Source organism: Thalassophryne amazonica, chromosome 8, assembly GCF_902500255.1.
Source record: "Thalassophryne amazonica chromosome 8, fThaAma1.1, whole genome shotgun sequence".
Classification (NCBI taxonomy): Eukaryota; Metazoa; Chordata; class Actinopteri; order Batrachoidiformes; family Batrachoididae; genus Thalassophryne; species Thalassophryne amazonica.
Genome location: NC_047110.1, coordinates 12387344 through 12412333, shown reverse-complemented (window position 1 = coordinate 12412333; position 24990 = coordinate 12387344). Strand labels below are relative to the sequence as shown.

The window sequence follows — 24990 nt, the reverse complement described above, 5'->3', positions numbered from 1 at the left end:
AGAAAAGCATGGCACAGTGAATTTTCTCCATGGACCAGAGAATTTTATTTCAGAGATATTTTACAGATGTTTAGACTCCTCTGGGCTGTCTGAAGCTCACGCCGATGGGGGGCTGTGTAACCTGCAGGTTGGACAGACTGCCAAAGTCCTGACAAGAAAAAAAAAAAAAAATAGTGGGGTCAATATTCCAATGTCACATGACCAGAGGTCAGCAGATTTAAGAAAACAATCTGAGGAAACTGTCTGAGAGCGCCAGGGTCTGATGGGAACAGAGGTTCCCTCAAACACGGGAAAAGCCCTCGAGTTCATCTTCCTGTACTATCAATGACCTGGCAACGGGAACGCCATGATCACTTTCGATACAGGGTATGACATTTCCCCCAATGGTCCCCACAAATCAGTAATACAAAGTGTTGGGGGAATCACCCAAGTACATCCTTACGCTAACTATGAGTGAAACTGATCAACTGGTTCTTCAGATATCAAGCTAACAATGGTGGCAATGACAATATCTTGAATATCTCACTTTGACTTTGAAATTGACCTTAAGATCACCGTAATCAACTGGTGTCGGGGATCACCCAAGTACACCCTTATGTGTGTACTTATGACTGAGACATTATGCTAGACATAAATGAAACCATTTTTTGTTTTTTTTTGACCAGCCTCATTCCTTTTCCTTCACTTTCTGTCAAGTAATACCAAATTTGTAAAAAAAACAAACAAACAAACAAAAAAAAACTTCATGTTTTGATTTGGAATAGAATGTGCGGTATTCCAAATGCATAGAACATCGCACCGGAAATGTATGGAAATAAAAGCCATTACATGTCTGTGATCTGCTTTTTTTCTACAAAATTAAACAACTGAATGAACATCCTCCGAGGCCGGTGATTCCATAATTATTGCCAGGGATTTTTAGCTTTACTCACTTTTTAAACTTCTTTTGGCTGCTCCCGTTAGGGGGCGCCACAGCAGATCAATTGTTTCCATCTCACCCTGTCCTCTGTATCTTCCTCTGTCCCCCCAACCACCTGCATGTCCTTCTTCAGCACGTCCATAAGCCTCCTCTTTGGCCTCCCTCTTCTCCTCCTGCCTGGTGGCTCCATCCTCAGCATCCTTCTCCCTATATACCCTGGGTCCCTCCTCTGCACGTCTAAACCATCTCAGTCTCTCCTCTGACTGTCTCCAAACCGTCCCACCTGAGCTGTCCTTCTGATATGTTCATTCCTAATCCTGTCCATCCTCATCCAAAGAGAATCTCAACATCTTCAGCTCTGCCTCCTGTCTTTTTGTTAGTGCCGACGTCACTAAGCCGTGCAACATAGCTGGTCTCACTACTGTCTTGTAAACGTTCCCCTTCACTCTTGCTGATATTCTTCAGTCACAAATTACTCCTGCCACCTTTCTCCACCCACTCGACCCTATCTGCACTCTCTTCCTCACCTCTCTACCACACTCTCCATTACTTTGGATAGTTGACACCAAGTATTTTAAACACATCTACAGTCACCACCTCTACTCCTTGTAACAGCAGTATTCCACTGGGCTCCCTCTCATTCACACACATACTCAGTCTTGCTCCTGAAAATAGGAACCAGCACTTTGTTTCCACTCCTCAGGCATCCTCTTACTTTCCAAGATCTGGTTAGAAACTCCACTGCTATTGACATTTCAATGTCTCCACTGGAATGTCATCTGGACCAACTGCCTTTCCACTCTTCATAGCTGCCCTCACTTCATCCTTACTAATCTCTTGCACTTCTGATTTATTGTTTACAAAATTCAGCCTTTTCTCCCATTTTCCATTTTGCATTTGCTCCCATTTTCTTCATTCATCAGCTCTTCAAAATATTCCCTCCACCTTCTCAACACACTGCCATCTGAATCTTTTATCACCCCAACCTGCTGCACATCCTTTGTCTGGGCAATTGGTACAAGTCATTTTCTCCTTTAGTATTCAACTTGTTGTACAGCTCACAATATGCGTTTTCCTTAGATTTTGCCACTTCTCTTTTCACCTTACGCCATATCTCCTTATACTCCTGTCTACTTTCTTCATCTGTCTGACTATCCAAATTCTTTTTCACCATCCTCTCTCTCTTTATGCTTTCCTCGACATCATCTTTCCACCACAAAGTCTCCTTGTCTTCCTTACACTGTCCAGATGTCACTCCCAGTACCTTCCTAGCCGTCTTCCTCACCGCATTTGCAATACTTTTCCAACTGTCTTTTTTAAACACACTATTATTTTGAGCACAACTGTACATACATGAAATCATATCATATCAATCACCAGTTAAAAAATGTAAATGGCCCTTTGGTACTGAACACAATGGGCCTTTTACAATTTCAATGGCCCATTTGCCATAGAATTCACAGAAGTTTTTTTTTTAAATGAGATATAACTAAACTCCTTTGTATCCATGATAAATGTGACTGATGTAAAAAATGGTATGCATGTTTAATAATTTCGCTACTTTGTACTTACTTTTATAGTAAAATACATATCACTGTAATGGCACTTTTCAAGTTCTTCACATCAACTTTAAATTTAATGGTCCCGTGGTTGCGAACTGACCAACAAAGGTCAGTGTGATAAGAAAGACGATCATCTCGATACATCGGCCTTCCACGTCCGCAGGTAGGATTCTTTTTCTCAAAACACGATACATTGGATGTCCATGACTGAATACGTATCACAACATCGATACATTTATGTGCTTAAAACTGCTTATTTAAATTGTATTTAAATGCATTCATAAATTAGAGTCTGTGGTGTTCATGTTTAACATGTTTTTAATACAGGGGTCGAATTAGTACGTGCATGTGCTAGTTTGTGCACGTATTATTCGAGCGGTGAACATAATTTTATACTGCACTAACACTGATGCAAGTAACTTTATCCAAGTTTTATCAACTCTAAGCACCAGTAGAATGAACCAATTAGGCCTGGACGATATACTGATTTTATCAATTAACTCGAGTTTTTTTTTTTGTGTGGACGATTTAAAAAATAAAAAATTCAAGTTTTTTTTCTCCTCTTGCAACGGCGCACCTTTTTGTCCGCAGGACCTTCCGTAGGTCCCCCCTCCCCGTTCGGTTTTCTTCACACAATAACAAACATAGCTACCGCTAAGGAAGAGCGAGTTTCGTTACTGGTTTGGGATTGCTGTGACAGACGTGGAACAAGTGACTGCACGCTGCAAAGTTTGTCTAAAGCCAAGGTTCTCTTCAGACAATGGAACAACGGCGTAGTGCCGTTATATCTTTTTTTAATCCAGTCAGGCTGTTTGTGCTGAACGGGCTGCTGCCCGCTCAACCCGCACCTGCCGGCAGCCAGCCGAGCAGAGTCACAGCGTCTCCCAGTGAAAGAACAAAATCTCCATCAAAGTCTTCCAATAAAAACAGCTCCTTCTGCCTGCGTAGCAAGTGACACATTAAGGCTTTATTTTACAGAAGCAAGCCTTCATGTTTCCAAAGTTTGCCCAAATAAGCCGCAAAGAGAGTGTGAGAGTGATGAGTCATTCGCTCGCTCACAGGGAGGGAGGGGGACAGAGAGAGAGAAAGAGGGAGGAGAGAGAGGCGAGAGAGAGAGGGAGAGAAAGAGGGAGGAGAGAGAAGAAGAAAGAGTGTGAAAAGTGAAGAGTGTGTAGAGTATCTCGTCAATAGTTTTACATCCTCACTGATAACCCGTAAGTTGGAGAGGAAATGGCGTGTCACTAATTTAGAAGATCTTCACTTAGCCTGGAAAAAGAGTCTGTTGCTCTATAAAAAAGCACTCCGTAAAGCTAGGACATCTTACTACTCATCACTAATTGAAGAAAATAAGAACAACCCCAGGTTTCTTTTCAGCACTGTAGCCAGGCTGACAAAGAGTCAGAGCTCTATTGAGCCGAGTATTCCTTCAACGATCATCTTCACCATGCAGCTTCAGTGAAACAGTAAAGTGTGAAAAACTGATTCAGAAAGTTTTTCCATCCAGAGTTTCATCTTTAAAAGAGCAAATTTACTTCTTTACTTCTTACAGAAGTGTTTTTTTGTTATTGTTGTTTATGCACCAATGACACCTGGGGCCTGTATTACAAAGCGGGGTTACTGGCTTATCAGGGTAACTTCAGGAGTAAGTTGATGACATGTGGAGTAACTTCCCGGTTAACCCGTACTACAAAAGGTGGATAGGTTTTGATCGAGGTATGCTGCCATGGCAATTTACGCTGTGTGCCAAACCTGCTCCGAGCAGGTTATGTTCCAGGTTAGCTTGAGGTTATCTCTTAACCACTCCCTTTATAAGTACCGCCCATCCACCTTCAATCACTCTGAAGACAATGCCGGCCTACCTGGATGATCCATTTGATATTGAGGCACAAATTGTGAGGGGCTCTCCTCGCAGGGCGAGGGTTTTTAAAGACCGCCAGAATCCGCTGACATACCCGGACAATATTCTCTATGAAAGATATAGATTCTCAGCCGAGGGAATTCGTCATCTTTGTCAGCTGATTGGGCCAGAAGTCTGTAACATCACCCATCGTAGCAATGCCCTGACGATCGAGCAGATAATGTGCCTTGCGCTTAGATATTTTGCCAGTGGACAATTTATGTATTCCATCGGTGATGCTGAACATCTGAGCAAGAATACTGTATGTCGTATGATTCGCATGGTAGTACTTGCTCTATCTAAACTGTTGGATGCATTTGTCGTTTTCCCTGGCCATTTATCCGCAATGCAAATCAAAGAAGGGTTTTATGCAATCGTGGGTAATTACTAATATCAAAATAGGTCTAATGCATGTCCATTAATTAGGCGAAGTGGGGCTTATCAATGACAATTTCTCCTAGGTTTCCCAAGAGTAATAGGAGCCATTGATTGCATGCAAATCCCATCAGTGCACCCCTGGGAGAGCACGAGGGCGATTATGTCAATCGCAAATCTTTTCACAGTACCAATGTGCAGGTATAGCCGGTCTATTCGGCCTATTTCATATACCCATTATCGTGTAGTCCACTCTAAGCTCACCTTCTTTTCACTTATTTCAGCCACATAAGGGTTGCTTTGGTTTGGTTGATTTTTCTAAATATTCCAATATGCAATTACTATAATTACATATTTCACATTCTTTTTCTCCCCACATGGGGCTGTCCTGTTGGATAACCTTCATGCCAAAGTGATATATATGTACCTATGTTAACAGAATGACCATTAATGGCTTTAAATCCTTAGATGACATGTGAGCATTTACCCGATCAGCAATACGTTGCCTGTCTTGCTTTATTGACAGACGATGTGTTCGATTTCCCCCTTAACGTTAATTTAAATTCCTTCTTCAGTCAAGTAAGGTGACCGCGCCATCATTGAAAAATGGTGACGTGCACTGCAACCTGCCCCTTTTATGTGAATGTGCACAAACTCCAATTAGGTTAACACAGGTTCAACAAATCAACATCTTACTCAGCGTCATAGTACCGATTAACACCACTTGAGAAAACCAGGTTTTGTCAACCCCGGTTTAAGAGGTTGACAATGGGTTACATCTGAGTAAGTTAACCCCGCTTCATAGTACAGGCCCCAGATCAAATTACTTGTATGATTTGACAATCAAATTAGCCCAGGTTTAGGTCTTGTTCAAACAAGACAATTAGGGGTTATATTGATTTAAAAAGCATGCAATCCCAGTCAGAAATGTTAATAAGAAAAAACTAAACTCTCAATATAACAACAACAAAAAACTCTGCCTGTCTGACTGGATTAAAGGTACAGAGCGTCATTTTTGAAGAGGAGAGCAAATGTTATGTCCATCAAACATTAATGTGTTTTTAAACTTTTCAATGTTATTTATTAACTTAGACAGAAACATGCAAAAAAAAAACTCTGATATTACAACATAAGTGTCATTTTTTGTCTATTATTCTTGCTTTCAATGCATCTCAAACCAGTAAAAATGACTCACACCGCCTCGGGTGATAATTGCCAACAGCACCGCTACACTAAAAATATCTGGGGAGAACCCTGAAAGCCCATTGCAACAAAACACAGCTGCATAACAAACTTATTCCAGCATCTAAAACAGAGGCATCCGGCTGCATGGGAGAAAGGCCACACTTTACGAGGGGAACAAGAGCGCAAACTCCCACTAAAAAGCATCTTACTCTGGTGCAATCATTACCCAAGTGTATTTTTTTACACTTGGGTAAACAGTTGGAGCTTCAATTCCAGGAGGTATGTAGGCGTTAGTTTAAAGTTTTTGATAAAATAAAAGCAAGCCTTGTTTTGAGTTATCGCTGTCATTTGTACTAAATGTTTTCTTTATAAATGGACAAAAGACAAAATTTTTTTCTGAAAAAAATCTGAGATTTTATTTTTAGGCCAAACTACCCAGGCCTAGAACCAATAAAGGAATAAATAAGGAAAAAAAAACAATTTCCAGTTTGTTGTCTTCATCTTCCCTGCGTTTTATGACTCTCACACATGGAGCGAGTTGCTGTGCTCTATCTGTTGTGGAACGCTGACAAACGTCGCCAGCGGCGCCATCCCTGGGTTCACAACATCCTCATGAGACATTTCCAATTCGGGGAGTTTCATTATTTGCTACTGGAGCAGCAGGAGCTCCACTTGGAGGACCTCCTGTCCTGTTCGTGCGCGCACATGTAAACAAAGTAAAGAAAAAAATAAAACTGGCTGCCGCTGCGGTTCCTCGCACTCTCTCCCCTCAAACTCTGCCATAATTGTGTTATAAACCAGTCACCAATTATTTTATTATACGTCTGTGTAGTTAAATAAAATAATCTTCACGGACGATACGTTGGCATGCACACGTGACAATAAATAAATAAATAAACTGTCTGCCGCTGCTGCTGGTCTCCTCTCAAACTCTCCCCAGAGAGGAAGAGTCTGACACATCAGAGGAGGAGTTTTAAGGTTGATATAAGTCTGACTTTTGGTTGTGCAAGTAACTTTTTTTGTTGCAAGTAATTTTTTTGTTACTAGCACCAGTGCAAGTAGGTTAAAAAATGTATTTCGACCCCTGTAATACTTTATTTACACTGCTTAATTTGCACTGTAGCTATCTTTTTTGTTGTTGCATATTTTCATCTTTTCTTTGCCTTTATGCCAAATTGACATCACAGCCAACATGTGTGTTTGGTAGGATTACAAAAAGTAAAAATTTAAAACTTTGCTTGCAGCTCTAAAAGCAGGGGTGAAAATGTTCTGGATGAAGTAAACTGTGTGCTCAGGCACTTAAATGAAAGCATGAAGCTGTACCAGAGAACAAATGTAAAAGGTAGTGATAACTAGCAGTAGTTATGTGCACGACAGCGCTCCTCCTGATGTAAACAAACATACCAGCAGCTTCAGCATCTCCTTTGTGTCTGGATCAACTTCAATCAGTTCCTGGTCCAGAGCAGAAACCTGCAGACAAAACGAGTGAGACAAGAAAGTTGGTGCACAAGTTGGTTTTTGGGATTCTTCTGCAATTAAACACATGTATGTCAGCACTTATTAGACTGACCAACACACAGAACAGTGGGAAAGTTTCAGGCGCTCAGTGCAAGTCTGAGAAAGTGCTGATTTCAGAAAATCAAAAATGAATTTAAATTTGTACATGAAATGATCAAAGATGTGTGCAGTACAATTATTCTGTCCCAGAAACATGATAGTACAAGAACACCATTAGGCATGAAATATTGCCATGTTGCCAAGCTGTGGTCATAAGTTGAAAATGACTGTATGTAAACTTATGACAAAAGCCTCAGTGTTTTGTTATGAATTTACTTATTTGTGGCAGCCCACCACAGAAATCAACATTAACTGCCACATACTTACAAAAGGGGATGAAAAAAAAAAATTACAACAGGTAAAATCTTATTTCATTGTAAAGGTGTACATAGAGCCTTGATACGCTGCTCCCCACGCCATGCACATTTACCATATCATGACGTGCTTCACAGGAGTGATATTGGATTGCACTGAACGCAGAAGATACCAGGAACACATTCACAAACAGTGTCATGTCTTCCTCTGTATACATTTTGTGAAAATACGTCCAACTTAACTTTTCAATTTATTTATATGTACAAAGATCAGCATTTCCTCAGTGTTCTTGGCCCGGTGGCACAATAGGCCATAAATATTTAAAGTAACATCACAGGGGGTGGGGGCACTGACAAATAGTTTTAATTTCATCAGACGAGACTTGACAAAATATATTTGTCAACTGCCATTTTTTTTCATGATGAAGATGACACCGAGTTCCATCACAGAACCTACTGTGGACAAACTGTATCTACATGAATTACCGACCAATTCCTATTTAAGTAAAAATGGGAGCCTTGCTACTTGCCAAGACATGAAGTTTGTAAAATGTGTAAACAAAGATTATAATTTTGCCTGGGCTCAAGAGGATTAATATGCATTATTTTTGACAAAAAAAAAAAAAAAAAGTGAGAGTAAAATATTTGCCATGAAATAAAATCTCTCCTCATATTCATCTACAATCACACTTTGAAAATGTTTTCAAAATGTGTTGCATTCAGCAGGATTTGAGATTACACTGTACTGACACAAAGTTAAGAAGGCTAGATCTAAAATGTACCCCAGCATGCACATTAAAAAAAGTTCAAAAATCAAACAGTCAACAACAACAACAAAAAAACCAGTCTCCATTTTGCTTGATTCTCCTGGCTGCTCTCTCCTTTAAACAGCAGGAGTTGGTCTGCTGTAGGTTTGAGCATAGATCTGTGAAGACCACTAGAGTGGACATCAGTCTGCACCCCTCTGTCCAGAAAGTTTGGAAGAATAAGTGGAATTGTTAACTTAGATTAAATTAACAGTGATGAAAGTGGGCCACTGGAAAAAAAAAAACTGAAAATTTCTGGCAAAGGCCCCAAGCCCCAAGCAGGGGGGTTCTCCCCCAGAAAAATGTGAGAATGTCAGATGCATTTTGGTGCATTTACTGGTCTATTTACCCACCAATAAAATATAAAAAAAGACCTGATCTATTGGGTCAGGTCAATTTTTCCACCCCAGTCTTTTCACACGTGTATTGTACTACCAGCCTTTAAATCCAAAAACCATACATTGTGGTTCAGAAAACTACACCATAAAAGAAATAATTCAAAGAACTCAAAAATAATAATGATTCTCAGTATCAATTCAAATGGAACAATAGGACTATTTATGGCACAAACCTGTTCAATCTTTACTTACTGCTGAGTTTTCCTACTTTTGGTCGGAGCTTTGGAGCTATTGATAATCTCTGTATTCAAATTATTGGCCACCTTAAAATTATTACAAATGTGTTTTTACTTCCAAGATAATTTCTGATTACTGTACATTTTGAAGGTAAAAAAAACAACCTTTTCTTACATGAGAAAACTTTATTTGTAGACAAATGAAGTAGCTGATAAATGGCTTGCAAACCAACACGGTGCATTACCGCCACCAACTGTTTGAGCGTGGAACTGAAATGAACTAAATGAATGGATTCTGGCGTATGTTGTCAAAAATAACCCGGAAACATTCACCACGTGAGTAAAACCTGGTTTTCCGGGAAACTTTCATCACTGAATTAAAACTGCAGAGTAAATTCATCTGCCAGGATGACAGACATTAATAAAAAAAAGGTTTACCTTTACTCTGTCTCATGGTGTTAAACAGTCTCATCAGCTCTCTGTGGCTCAAATTAAACATACTGTGTGTAGATTTTTTAACACAGTAGCAAGTGATATACCATCCATTATCAATTTTATTAACATTTTAAACATTATTTATGACTAATATATAATAAATGACATGAAATATAAAAAAATAATGAAATATGAAGCATGCATCCTATTTAAATGAAATTGGCTCAAGTTGTGGCTATTACAATTGATAAAAAAAACATAAATGTTGAATATGTTATTTTATTTCATTCTGCTTTGATTTAACACATTTCTGAATGTACAAACAAAATAACTACAGCCAATAAATGTATTTTAAAAGATCTGCGTCCCTACAGCATCATGGATTTACAAGAAACCCCAGCATCTAATTGTATCTGACAGGAAGCCTTGTGAATTTAAAGTATCTGAGAAAAACAACACAAACCTTCAATTATTCAACAAGTGTATTTTGTCAGGTAATGATAATAGTTGGTATACGAGAAGTGTGGAAAAAGTATATTGACTGAAATGTAATCAGAAATAATCTTTTTTTTTTTTTTTTTTTTTTTAAATCAAAAGACTAAAATGTCTCAACTGAAATGACTAAAACTAAAGCTGTGTTTCCACCGAGCACTCTGGGTCGGTACAGTATGGTACGGGTTAAAAAGGTTAAGTCTGGCTTGGCTTGCATTTCCACCACCAGCAGAACCTTTTGTTTGGTCTCTGAGAAAAGACCCCGTGTCTATGCTGTGGCTGCAACAAACTGCTCCCTCTCTCTCTAGAAGACTTTCTGTCTCACCTACAGACTGTGTGGGCAATTACACCAAATGAGGGAGTGTCTCACACAATCTCTATATGTACTGGACAAGTCCTCCATGATATCACTCAGGTTTTCTGAAGAGGGGTTTGAAGTTGTGGAAGTTGTCATCTCGGTGGTGTTTACTCCACCTAACTGCTGGCCAACCCATAAATGGGTAACAAGGTGAAGCATGAGCTCCCCTAATAACTTTTTATAAAATAGGAGGTTGTAGGATCAAATCTGGGCATTTCTGAGGCCAAATTCCAGAGTAAGAATTATATTTTTTTGTACAGAGAACATGAACAAACTGAAGCACTACTGGCTGTTTACTTAAGTTTGTTCATGTTCTCCGTAGTAGGTAACTTCTTTTAGTCTAACATATGGCATGTACATATGTTTTCACAACTAATCCGAGTATACACACACACACACACACACACACACACACACACACACACACACACACACACACACACACACACACACACACACACACACACACACACACACACACACACAAACAAAAGAAGACTAGCTATACCAACAGTAACACTGCAGTTTGTATTGCTGAAATAGCCTCAATTCAATACATCATACTACCAGCAAATTAATGTTAATGTCAATATTAATTTATTCCTGTGGCAATCAGGAACTCGAATGCACTGAACTGACAACTTTAAAAAAAATTTTTATACAGGATTTTTAAAATATTGCATTATTTTATTTTTTTATTCCTGTCCATGTTTATGATGACAGTTTTGTTTATTGTCCATTGGCTTCTGCCATTGGTTTTGGGGGAGGGAGGTTTTTTTTTATATTGTTGAGTGTCTTGTGTTGTGTATATAATTGTTGTGGTGGTCTGTTGTACATGCGTTTTGGACATCCTGTTGCACTCTAAATTTCCTTGTTATGGATTAAGTGAAAATCGTAAAAAGAATAATTCAATAGGAAACTGCACAAACTAGAAGCGTTTGGTGAGCGATATGAGATTGTCACATTGCACTTCAAGTTTCAATTTGGACCCCAGTTTATTTAGTAGACATATATAAAGATGTAGGTTTGATTATTTTATTGCTTTTTGATCACAGTAAATCACAAATTTATGGCAGGAGTCGCGCAGAAACAAACAAACAAAAAAAGCTGCTGATACCAACAACTCCAACAGAAAGGGTCAATTTTGACTGTAGTTTGTGGCGTTATGTCAATGATAACATCAAAAATAACATGAAGACTGTTTATATATCATTGTTCTATTACAGATTTGCTATTATTTAATTGCAGATGGCTAATAGATATATTGATTTATGCAACTTTTTTTATTTGACAGCTCATCTTATCATGGTTCCTCATGGTGTTTTAGGCAAATGCACATGCGTTGCTTGATTGTTGCTTGATTGACAGTTGATTGCTGAACCAAACAAAGCCTCAGTGTTTTGTTATGAATTTACTTATTTGTGGCAGCCCACCACAGAAATCAACATTAACTGCCACATACTTACAAAAGGGGATGAAAGGAAAAAAAAAATTACAACAGGTAAAATCTTATTTCATTGTAAAGGTGTACATAGAGCCTTGATACGCTGCTCCCCACGCCATGCACATTTACCATATCATGACGTGCTTCACAGGAGTGATATTGGATTGCACTGAACGCAGAAGATACCAGGAACACGTTCACAAACAGTGTCATGTCTTCCTCTGTATACATTTTGTGAAAATACGTCCAACTTAACTTTTCAATTTATTTATATGTACAAAGATCAGCATTTCCTCAGTGTTCTTGGCCCGGTGGCACAATAGGCCATAAATATTTAAAGTAACATCACAGGGGGTGGGGGCACTGACAAATAGTTTTAATTTCATCAGATGAGACTTGACAAAATATATTTGTCAACTGCCATTTTTTTCATGATGAAGATGACACCGAGTTCCATCACAGAACCTACTGTGGACAAACTGTATCTACATGAATTACCGACCAATTCCTATTAAAGTAAAAATGGGAGCCTTGCTACTTGCCAAGACATGAAGTTTGTAAAATGTGTAAACAAAGATTATAATTTTGCCTGGGTTCAAGAGGATTAATATGCATTATTGTTGACAAAAAAAAAAGAAAAAAAAAGTGAGAGTAAAATATTTGCCATGAAATAAAATCTCTCCTCATATTCATCTACAATCACTTACACTTTGAAAATATTTTCAAAATGTGTTGCATTCAGCAGGATTTGAGATTACACTGTACTGACACAAAGTTAAGAAGGCTAGATCTAAAATGTACCCCAGCATGCACATTAAAAAAAGTTCAAAAATCAAACAGTCAACAACAACAACAACAACAGTCTCCATTTTGCTTGATTCTCCTGGCTGCTCTCTCCTTTAAACAGCAGGAGTTGGTCTGCTGTAGGTTTGAGCATAGATCTGTGAAGACCACTAGAGTGGACATCAGTCTGCACCCCTCTGTCCAGAAAGTTTGGAAGAATAAGTGGAATTGTTAACTTAGATTAAATTAACAGTGATGAAAGTGGGCCACTGGAAAAAAAAAACTGAAAATTTCTGGCAAAGGCCCAAAGCCCCAAGCAGGGGGGTTCTCCCCCAGAAAAATGTGAGAATGTCAGATGCATTTTGGTGCATTTACTGGTCTATTTACCCACCAATAAAATATAAAAAAAGACCTGATCTATTGGGTCAGGTCAATTTTTCCACCCCAGTCTTTTCACACGTGTATTGTACTACCAGCCTTTAAATCCAAAAACCATACATTGTGGTTCAGAAAACTACACCATAAAAGAAATAATTCAAAGAACTCAAAAATAATAATGATTCTCAGTATCAATTCAAATGGAACAATAGGACTATTTATGGCACAAACCTGTTCAATCTTTACTTACTGCTGAGTTTTCCTACTTTTGGTCGGAGCTTTGGAGCTATTGATAATCTCTGTATTCAAATTATTGGCCACCTTAAAATTATTACAAATGTGTTTTTACTTCCAAGATAATTTCTGATTACTGTACATTTTGAAGGTAAAAAAAACAACCTTTTCTTACATGAGAAAACTTTATTTGTAGACAAATGAAGTAGCTGATAAATGGCTTGCAAACCAACACGGTGCATTACCGCCACCAACTGTTTGAGCGTGGAACTGAAATGAACTAAATGAATGGATTCTGGCGTATGTTGTCAAAAATAACCCGGAAACATTCACCACGTGAGTAAAACCTGGTTTTCCGGGAAACTTTCATCACTGAATTAAAACTGCAGAGTAAATTCATCTGCCAGGATGACAGACATTAATAAAAAAAAAGGTTTACCTTTACTCTGTCTCATGGTGTTAAACAGTCTCATCAGCTCTCTGTGGCTCAAATTAAACATACTGTGTGTAGATTTTTTAAACACAGTAGCAAGTGATATACCATCCATTATCAATTTTATTAACATTTTAAACATTATTTATGACTAATATATAATAAATGACATGAAATATAAAAAAATAATGAAATATGAAGCATGCATCCTATTTAAATGAAATTGGCTCAAGTTGTGGCTATTACAATTCATAAAAAAACATAACAAATGTTGAATATGTTATTTTATTTCATTCTGCTTTGATTTAACACATTTCTGAATGTACAAATAAAATAACTACAGCCAATAAATGTATTTTAAAAGATCTGCGTCCCTACAGCATCATGGATTTACAAGAAACCCCAGCATCTAATTGTATCTGACAGGAAGCCTTGTGAATTTAAAGTATCTGAGAAAAACAACACAAACCTTCAATTATTCAACAAGTGTATTTTGTCAGGTAATGATAATATTTGGTATACGAGAAGTGTGGAAAAAGTATATTGACTGAAATGTAATCAGAAATAATCTTTTTTTTTTTTAATCAAAAGACTAAAATGTCTCAACTGAAATGACTAAAACTAAAGCTGTGTTTCCACCGAGCACTCTGGGTCGCTACAGTATGGTACGGGTTAAAAAGGTTAAGTCTGGCTTGGCTTGCATTTCCACCACCAGCAGAACCTTTTGTTTGGTAGGTGAAGCATATAGATATCCACTTGCACATCACCGAGAGCGCGTATGCTGTCACGTGGACTCGCCCCCTCCACATGGAGTCCACACAATGTATTTAACATTTTTTTTAAAAACTTAATTTAAACTTATTTTTATTTTGTTTTTGTCATGGTGGATCATGGGATTTATTTTCATTCTGTGCAGATTGCTAAAGACTCAGCTGATGGTTGTGGTAAACGCTGGCATGAATGAATGAGGTGCTGACTTTTTCAACAAGCTAATTTTCTTGTTGTGGGACAAAGCGCCAGCGTCCTCTGGTTCAGGCTGAGGAACGCACAAAACACAGAAGGACTGCTTTTAAAACTCTGCGTTCTTCAGCAACAACAAGGAATTAAAGTATTTCTAGATGCTTTTTCCAAAATAAGGATGCTTTATGAGGATAACAGTTTTCGTCAGGCTGCGACGATGAATCTGACTGAAACGAACAGGTAAGATTAAGACTTTATATTTACACAGTGTGTGACACAGTGTGTGAATGGTTTTAATACCTGAAACAGTCTGAACTGTTCACATTTCATCTGCAGCTTTCACTTTTGCTCCTGAGCCAATCAATGCACAGCAGCAGGTTAGCGCACCCTTTTGTTACCGGCCCATTATTTTAGGACCCCAATGGCTCGTTTTAGGCTCGTTTTCACCAATTGGTCTGGGTCAGTACGGGATGGGATGATATGGGTCAGAGCGCTTAGGTCTGGCTTGGCTTGTGTTTCCACCGCCAGCAGTACCTTTTGTTTGGTCACTGGAGTATGTCAATGTAGATGTGTACACTGTTGCGGGGCCTCGGCCCCCCGCACAAACTTCACACAGTGCAATTTAAAATCTTTTAAATTTTATTTTATTTTAGTCTTGGTGGGTGATGAGATTTATTTTCATTTCGTGCAGAATGCTGAAGACTCGACTGATGGCTGTGGTAAACGTTGATGTGAATGAATAAATAAGGTAGCCAACTGTTGTAAGCTCAGTATGAAAAGCAGTGTATTTAGACAAGTGGTAGGAATGTGAGGATTATGAACAAAGGCAGATAACAGGAGATCGGTTCATTATGCAGTAGTGCTGCCACAAATGATTATTTTGATAATCGACTAGTCACCGATTAATTTTGCGATTAGACGACTAATCGGTGCGGTTTATCGCACCAGCATGCAGCTGCTCTTATATCACCATCATTATCTTCAAGCTTGAAGTGTTTAAGGTTTGTGCAAACTAAAAATAAAGACAATTAAGATAATAGTTCATTCAACTTTTACTTAGTAACAAAGTCATCCATTGAAAAGGAACGTTTTCTTTTTTAGCACTGTAACGTAGTGTTATAAAACATCAACATTGTCACATTACCTATTCAAACATGACATCGCTGTTATAACATTACAGCAAACACATATGTGTGCTAAGGCTAATGAAACTAATTGTTAATGTTTACAGCCAAGTAAGCAGCTCACTATAGATGTTAATGTTAGCGGCTAACTAGCCAATTAGCTTACTGAAACGACATTCTTCCTTCCTCAGCATCAGCCACAACATGTCTCCTTCTCAGATGCTCCTGCATCTCCGCTGTACTGCCGTGGAAGGCAAGTTACACCTTGCAGAGTTGGCATTGCACATTTTTCTCTTTAATTTGGTTAAAATGTTCCCAAACTTTTGAGCTTTGTTTCCGGCTTGCCATGATATTGTATGGGCATAACGTTTCTGGTGACATCACAGCTGACCCGGATTACCACTACTGCACATGTGTGTCAAGGACAGAAAGGCAGCAGAAGATACAGTGGCAGCTTTGAGAGAAAAACAAAGCTTAAAAAAAAAGAAACGATTACACTGATTGTTAAATTAGTCACCAATGATTTTGATAGTCGACTAATCGTGGCAGCCCTATTACACAGCAAAAGGTGCCTTGAGGTCATGTGCAGTAAAACCAGCATGTGGACTAACCTCTGGCACATAGTTATCCCTCCTCTCTCTCTCCTCCTCTTGCAGCTTGATGGAGATTCCTCTGACGGGTCCCCTCTGAATCCGCTTCATCAGGTGGGTAACATATCTGCACAGAAGAGTGTGATCAGAAATCAAAAGTTCTCAACATTTTAAGAATGTTGATTACACACTAATCCACTGAAAGTTAATTATGCCCATTTTTGGGTCTCTGAGAAAAGACCCCGTGTCTATGCTGTGGCTGCAACAAACTGCTCCCTCTCTCTCTAGAAGACTTTCTGTCTCACCTACAGACTGTGTGGGCAATTACACCAAATGAGGGAGTGTCTCACACAATCTCTATATGTACTGGACAAGTCCTCCATGATATCACTCAGGTTTTCTGAAGAGGGGTTTGAAGTTGTGGAAGTTGTCATCTCGGTGGTGTTTACTCCACCTAACTGCTGGCCAACCCATAAATGGGTAACAAGGTGAAGCATGAGCTCCCCTAATAAATTTTTATAAAATAGGAGGTTGTAGGATCAAATCTGGGCATTTCTGAGGCCAAATTCCAGAGTAAGAATTATATTTTTTTGTACAGAGAACATGAACAAACTGAAGCACTACTGGCTGTTTACTTAAGTTTGTTCATGTTCTCCGTAGTAGGTAACTTCTTTTAGTCTAACATATGGCATGTACATATGTTTTCACAACTAATCCGAGTATACACACACACACACACACACACACACACACACACACACACACACACACACACACACACACAGACACACACACACACACACACACACACACACACAGAGGAATACATACAACAAAAGAAGACTAGCTATACCAACAGTAACACTGCAGTTTGTATTGCTGAAATAGCCTCAATTCAATACATCGTACTACCAGCAAATTAATGTTAATGTCAATATTAATTTATTCCTGTGGCAATCAGGATCTCGAATGCACTGAACTGACAACTTAAAAAAAAATTTTTATACAGGATTTTTAAAATATTGCATTATTTTATTTTTTTATTCCTGTCCATGTTTATGATGACAGTTTTAGTTGTTTATTGTCCATTGGCTTCTGCCATTGGTTTTGGGGGAGGGAGGTTTTTTTATATTGTTGAGTGTCTTGTGTTGTGTGTATAATTGTTGTGGTGGTCTGTTGTACATGCGTTTTGGACATCCTGTTGCACTCTAAATTTCCTTGTTATGGATAAAGTGAAAATCGTAAAAAGAATAATTCAATAGGAAACTGCACAAACTAGAAGCGTTTGGTGAGCAATATGAGATTGTCACATTGCACTTCAAGTTTCAATTTGGACCCCAGTTTATTTAGTAGACATATATAAAGATGTAGGTTTGATTATTTTATTGCTTTTTGATCACAGTAAATCACAAATTTATGGCAGGAGTCGCGCAGAAACAAATAAACAAAAAAAGCTGCTGATACCAACAACTCCAACAGAAAGGGTCAATTTTGACTGTAGTTTGTGGCGTTATGTCAATGATAACATCAAAAATAACATGAAGACTGTTTATATATCATTGTTCTATTACAGATTTGCTATTATTTAATTGCAGATGGCTAATAGATATATTGATTTATGCGGCTTTTTTTATTTGACAGCTCATCTTATCATGGTTCCTCATGGTGTTTTAGGCAAATGCACATGCGTTGCTTGATTGCTGAACCAAACAGCGCTTTGATTCACTGTGAGAAAGACACGCCCAGGAAAAAGGTCCAATCAGGACTCTTGTGACATGCAGGAGATTGTTTACCAAAGTAAATGAAGCACATGGTTTGTCTACAGGCCGTGTGGAGTGGAGCTGGCCCCTACATCAAGCAAAGAAATTTACAGCGGATTTGCACTGATCTCAAAACTGTTTCCTGGCGATACAACAAATGCACAAAACCTCAGATCCATGGGAAACTGGCACCACTGAACATCAGGTAGTTGTGTTTGGACAAATACCTGCAGACAATGGCAATTAACTTTTTAAGATTTTATTAGTCAATACCAGTATTTTCCCTATATAACCATGCATGTTTCACTCTAGGATTAACAGAAATATTGCATAAGCCATTATGGAACTACAGCCATTTCCACCACTGTGGAACGTCACAGCCACAGAGGCCTGTAACTCCTTCAGAGTTGTCAGGGTGTCTCAGCAGCTTCCTTCATTAATTTCCTTCTTTCAGTCACTCCGTTTAGTTTTAGTGCAGTGCCATACGGTTTGTATTCATGACTGATGTAAATGAGTCTTTACTCCATCCTGACTTGTCGATAGAAGACTGTCTGTAAAAGTGATTATTTCTATCAGCAATCAGTTTGTCCAATTACGTATGGACTCTGACAATGGAGACACAGTGCATAAAAATGGCTGCAACTCCTAAATAGTAAAATAGATTATAAAAGCTCAAAGTCTAGACTACAAGGGCATCGTGACCATTTCATTTCAACTCTACTGTAGCGTAACAAAGGCAAAATTACAAAACGGTGTCACTGTATAATATCTATGTGGACTTCACTACAGCATTACAAAAACCATTCATTTTCTAGATCACAATGTTTTCCATAATAATCGCAATATGACTATTTCATCAAATCATGCAGCTATAGTAAAAATATTGACTGTTAGAATAAGAAGGCCTTGTTGTGTTGAGAATCAATATGATTCAAGACTCTTATGTATTGGACCACTTGTTTTGTCTTCAGTGAAGACACACAGTTTAATAAGTGCTTAATTACAATATCTAAACACAGGCTGTGCTTCTCTCCTCCAAAAGTCACTGGCCATCAGTAATGAACATTCTTAACTGTAAAAAAGTGTACATGTTTCTTAATTGTACGAAAGCATCAGGGTTTGACAGGAACAGACATGCCTCCAAACACGGGAAAGGCTCTCAGGTTTATCTTCCTGTACTATCTATGACCCTGGCGATGAGGACGCCATGACCACTTTCGATACAGGTTGAAGAAAAACACCACACATCATTTGCCATAAAAACACCACACATCATTTGCCATACGCCTGTCTCGTAGGCCTGGTGGTCAGGCCCACGAAAGCACACAAACAAAGGTACAAAATGTTAGTACCGAAATGATGAAACCTGGGCCACAATTTCCTTATAAAGCATATTAAACTAAAAAGGTAATCATAAGATCCCATTAAAAAAAAACAAAAAAAAAACTTTAGTTGCAACTAGCATGCAGTACAACAACTTTATTCAACATGGGTACAATATTTATTTGAAAAATAGCTGATATTTTCAGTTCCTAACTTGGTATGCAGGTGCTGTATGTCATTTTTCAGGTTTGAAATTACATCGTATATACCGGTTTCTACGAAATAAATAAATGAATTTTAAAAAATCTGCCTGCCTTCATCACTTTTTTCTGATGTCAAGGATGATAAACTGTTTTTTTTGTTTGTTTTTTTTAAATGGGGCCTAATGTATGCATTATTTGTGACTCAGCACTAGGATTGGGTATTGAGAACTGGTTCTTTTCAGGTATCATTAACAAAAATGATTCGATCCACTGATATCTACAGCCTTTTGCTTAACGATTCACTTATCGGCCTTCAGAGCAGCCGCTGTTTTTGAGGGTGTTTGTCAGGAAAATGATCATTTCTCTACACTGACTACAGACCCTGCAGCAACTCTGTAATCAACGGCTTCTGCAGCGCGACACCGCTTCGAAGCTTGAACCAATGAAACAGTGTTTAGATTCGATGCTCTTCAGAAGTGGCAAATCCGCTTCTTAACTCGTCTCAAAGCCATTAAAATATGTCAATCGTGAGTCACTTTTGTGCAGATGAAAGTCACAAACTGGGAGCAGTCGCGTGTTTTCTCACAAAACAAAAACAAAAACACTGCCTTGACTCCACATTTTGTAAGTGACTTCTGGTAAATCGTTTTGATAACAAGTCCATTTACTTTCAAAAACTACTTCTGAGTAAGCGCCAATGAACGTGTTAACTAATGTTAATGAACAGCTAAGAGATTGTGATGAATGCAGTAAAACTCTTTACTGTATGATTGTCACCAATTTCAATTTAAATTGATTTTATTTAAACATACCGTATTTTCCGGACTATAAGTCGCACCGGAGTATAAGTCGCACCAGCCACTTTATCCATTATAAAGAAAAATAAACCATAAATAAGTCGCACCGGAGTATAAGTCGCACCAGCCACTTTATCCATTATAAAGAAAAATAAACCATAAATAAGGTCCCCTGGACTATAAGTCCCATGGACATACAGGTATGTTAACATGAAAAGTTCAGATGATAATATTGTGACGGCTACCGTTTTCGGATGCATATTTCACCAGTCGCAACTTGTAATCTGCAGAGTATGATTTTCTTTTTGGTGGCATTTTTTCGGGCCTTCTCCGTTGTCTTGTTATGTTATCAGTAACGTTAAAATTTTTATTTTTCTATGGTAGTCAGAAGTCGCAGGAACAGTCACACAAGCCTCGAGTGCCCTCTCGTGAGCTGCATTTTACCTACGGATGTTTGTATTTTGCGGACCACATTGCGAGCCGAACCATGCAGCACCTACCTGCGCAGCTCATGACCTCCCAGCGGTGTCGATCCAGCTCCTTCCAAGTGCAGACGCTAATCCTCCGCCGTCGCTCACCCAATGCTCCCACGCAGCTCTCAGCGTCAACTTAAACACTCTGCTCAAACTGATATCCAAGGGTTGAAGCTGTTCTGTTCGCCATGCCGGAATAACAGCAAGCACCGTGTTTGTCAGCTTCACACGCTGTGGGTGAGGTGAGGAATACGCATCCAAAGTTCTGTTCTCTGATTGGTTATCGCGACCAGCGTGAACTATAGGATGGCCGTCATACTACAGTGCCCATGATGCATTGCATTTCCTTTTCCGGTGGCCATTTTAAAACATAGATCGACTCTGTCACGTAAAATTGTTTTGTTACAGTAAATTAATTGAGATCCTACCGGTATATTTTTCATTTATAAGTCGCACCGGAGTATAGGTCGCACCCCCGGCCAAAACATGTAAAAAAGTGCGACTTATAGTCCGGAAAATACGGTATTCGGATCAGCTGCAGACCTTTCTTCTGCTGTCTACAGTGACCGTCCACAGCAGCTTTAACGAGTCACTTTTCTACTGTGAAAATCTTATCTCAAATTTTTAGAAAGTACATTCTTAAAATCACTGCAAACACAAGACCTGGAAAAAAAAAAAATCAAATCTTCAACGATGGACTCACCCAGCAATCTTGTTGCGGAGCTTCTTGCTGGGGATGATGGCAATTTCTTCACAGACCCTCTTGTTGGTGTGGAAGTCGCTCCCCAGTCGGGTATAATATTTCTCAATTATGACCCGAGCAGCCTTCTTCACCGTCTTTGTCCTGACTCGCCCCTGCGGACACAACATAAGACAATAATCCATACAATCACCCCTGGGATTGGTAAATGTAAAAATAACTTCACAATGACTTCCCAACCTCTGTGCAACAGTGAACATTTCAAGCAAAAAGCTACAATTTGTCTGATGACAACATTACATTGAGCTGTTCCTTGTATCTGTTGATAGTTGGGCTCCAGATATAAAATATAATTAGTGGTCACTCATTGAAAACAAATATGATTAAATATCTTGACCATACAGCAAACATGCTGCTTAAAGTGGATATGACACCTAAAAAAATTAGGTAAAACTGATATAAATATCAAAATATACATACAGTACAGTAAGTTGAAAGAGGTTTTAATTATTATCACTGAGAAATAAAGTTTCTCAAAAGTGTGTTTCTTGGAAAGCGCGCTAGTAGCGTTCCATCAGCGGTCACGTGATGCCGTGACATCACAGCATGGAGAGTCCCGTCTTTGTCTGTTAGATTAACAACAGGAACAGATGACCTCAGACCTCAGCATGGACAGTGACGAGATCAAGAACTTTTCTGACTTCTCTTCAAGTGTGGATTATTTCTGACTCGGATCCTGAGGATGTTGCAGCAGTGATTAGACCCTACAGATTGGAGCCGTATCTTTCGGACGAACATTCAAACCAGGAGCATTCTGGCAGCGAAAATAATGCCGACTGTGCCGAAACAGAGGCAAGAGACGTGCCAATTCCGATGGATTTTGAACGGCTGCAGAATATGGAATGGTAAGGTAGACTTTGATTTTTGTTGCTGCTGTTTATAACACTCTAATTACTGTATAGCATTTTCGATTCGAGCGTCTGTTTACCGCCTGTTATTGTTCCGGAGCCGTGATAGTGTAGCTATTACTTGCGGACCACCGTCATTACCTTCGGGTTTTTGCTGTTTTCGAGTGCCTGGCATTGCATTCATCCGTGTTTAGTTACATTATTTTCACGAAAGAATAGGAAATAAATGGCGAAACTTTTGAAAAAGATCACTGAAAACAACAGTGAACGTGCCGCCGCTGTGTTTACTACGTAAGTTCCTTGACCATTTCAAGATTATTCTGAACATATTATTTGGGGCTGACATTTTATGTGTTCCTGTGAGCTGTGCGAGAACTTGGAGACGGTAGAGGAAAGTGTCTGCTGTCGGGAGCAAATGCGTGTGCGCGAGCGGAAGGAGTGGCAGCCTGACAATTCGTGCATCACACAACACCGTGGCTTTCGATCAATCTGCCTGGACTTGAAAAGGCTAAAACCTTTCGCCCTTGTGTTTGTGCAATATGCTGCGACACACTGGTCAGGCATATCGACAAACAAGTCCCTGAGAGCTGTGTTTATTCAAAGTTTTTGCCGCTAAAAAAAGTGTAAACATCAGGCGCGCAAACCGATACGGTCTACACGTAGTGACGTATTTTAGGCTTGGTGCTCAGCGGGAAGCTGATCACGAGGCATGCACATTTTTCAGTGGCAGGACGTTCAAATGTTATATATAACGGGAAAATCGCATCCATTTTCCCAAAACGCTTAGCTTGGCCGAATTATATAACCTCTGTTACATGTAATAAGACTATGTTGTCTTTAAGTGTCATATCCACTTTAAACAACATGAACAACTGCTCTCATGTGCTGCTACCAGATGTTTTGCCAACCAGGCAGCACACAGTGAAAAAACACAACATAAACAGTAACTGAGTGCATATTTCATACAATAGGATCCGCACATTAAAAAAAGACGTCTGCAATACCACCTATGAATTATACTGTCATGTTCAAATGTATGCTTTTAACTTTAACTACATAACGTCATGCAATGTCAAAACTTCATCCAGTATGCACTCTGTAGAACAGTCATTTGGTACTTTAACATTTCACATAATCCCCCTGCGCTTCCCAGACTGCACCATGGCGCCAGCAGAGTTCCGACGTCTCACCGCGCATGTAAACAATGGCTAGCGAGGATGTGGGTGGCAACAATTCAGCAAGTTCACATGCAATTATGATGATGACACATTCTCTCAAGTTGAGAGGGTTATCTAGAAGAGGTGTAGTTCCTGTGACGGACTTCTGTTGTGCCCAGATGTTGTTCATACTTCATGAGGTGTGTTTACATTGTGCCCTAAAACAGAGCTCTACTGAAACTGACCTCTTGCGTGAGTCATGGACCGCGAGACACGCAAGATTCACAACTGCGAAACAGCGAATAACGTCAACGTTTTCTCCTTCATCATGGTTGCTACGGTCACCAGTGACTCTGATGTTCAGGAAGATCTCGGATGACTGTCTTCCATCATTGCACCTGCGAGTACCAGATATGTTACGAAAACCAGATCCATGCTACACATTTGCACAATTACACATGCAAAAAAATGTGATGGGAAACTGGAATGACTGTCTTTCATGTTGATGCTGGTTGCAGCAAGCGTCTGTTTTGTGAAGAAATCATACTAGTTATCGCTGATCCAAAATTGTCTGCACATGCACAGAACTGATCGTTTGGAATCGGGTCCTGACAGCATCTCCACAGTTCAGTGTTGTCAAGGTGCATGTTGAAGTGCAACGCGCAGCGCATTGTGGGAGGCAAATCCTACACCTTCTATCTGCAGTCTTTTTAACTATAACATACAGTCAAAATGTACCACTAATTAAAACGCCAGACTGCGTTTTAATTAGACTGCTCAACTTTTGGCTGCGGCTAAACGTTGAACAGCTTCCTACCAAACACCGAGCTAGCAGAATTACCCGTTAGCTCCACAGACGGCAGACAAGCTCCTAAAATACAATAACTAAATAAAATAAAGCATCTGTCCTATCGTCTGTCAAGAAGATTTTCCACAATAACACGGCTATAAATACTAACACGTTGTAAATCCAACACAGCGGTGAACAAAATGTGAGTGACAAGCTTCATCAGCAGGTTCACTCCGACACCGAACAACACAGACGATAACCACTTCTTACAAACCCATCTACACTCAATATCGCACGAAACGAACAGCAACGACTCTCCGCTACCCGTAACCGGCACAACGGAGCCACGTAAATCTACGACGCTTTAAGATTATTTCAGATGTACTGAGTAAAAATCTTCAAATACCCACCATGTTGGATCTGCCTGGTAGAAAAGAACAAGCACACTTTCGACGGAAG

The 24990-nt window shown here is 39.2% G+C and overlaps 1 protein-coding gene and 2 non-coding genes across 3 annotated transcripts; all 3 read right to left on the bottom strand.

The window, feature by feature from the left end:
• Positions 1 to 19: 19 nt before the first annotated feature.
• On the bottom strand, positions 20 to 24990 carry zgc:114188 (uncharacterized protein LOC541327 homolog). Its single transcript, XM_034175741.1, has 5 exons — positions 24942 to 24990; positions 21680 to 21831; positions 16442 to 16547; positions 7343 to 7408; positions 20 to 148 (listed from the first exon to the last, which is right to left on the bottom strand). Exons 1-5 carry the CDS (start codon positions 24942 to 24944, stop codon positions 71 to 73), a joined length of 405 nt encoding a protein of 134 aa, XP_034031632.1. The 5' UTR covers positions 24945 to 24990; the 3' UTR covers positions 20 to 70.
• Positions 241 to 367, bottom strand: LOC117516427. Its single transcript, XR_004562405.1, has one exon. It is a non-coding gene; the product is annotated as a small nucleolar RNA SNORA71 (small nucleolar RNA).
• On the bottom strand, positions 19281 to 19408 carry LOC117516428. The gene has a single exon (XR_004562406.1). It is a non-coding gene; the product is annotated as a small nucleolar RNA SNORA71 (small nucleolar RNA).

Coding starts and splice junctions, on each gene's coding strand:
- zgc:114188 (XM_034175741.1), bottom strand. Junction 16,548..21,679: donor CTCCGCAACAAGATTGCTGG/GTGAGTCCATCG, acceptor TCTTCTGTGCAG/ATATGTTACCCACCTGATGA. Junction 7,409..16,441: donor GGGATAACTATGTGCCAGAG/GTTAGTCCACAT, acceptor TTTTGTCTGCAG/GTTTCTGCTCTGGACCAGGA.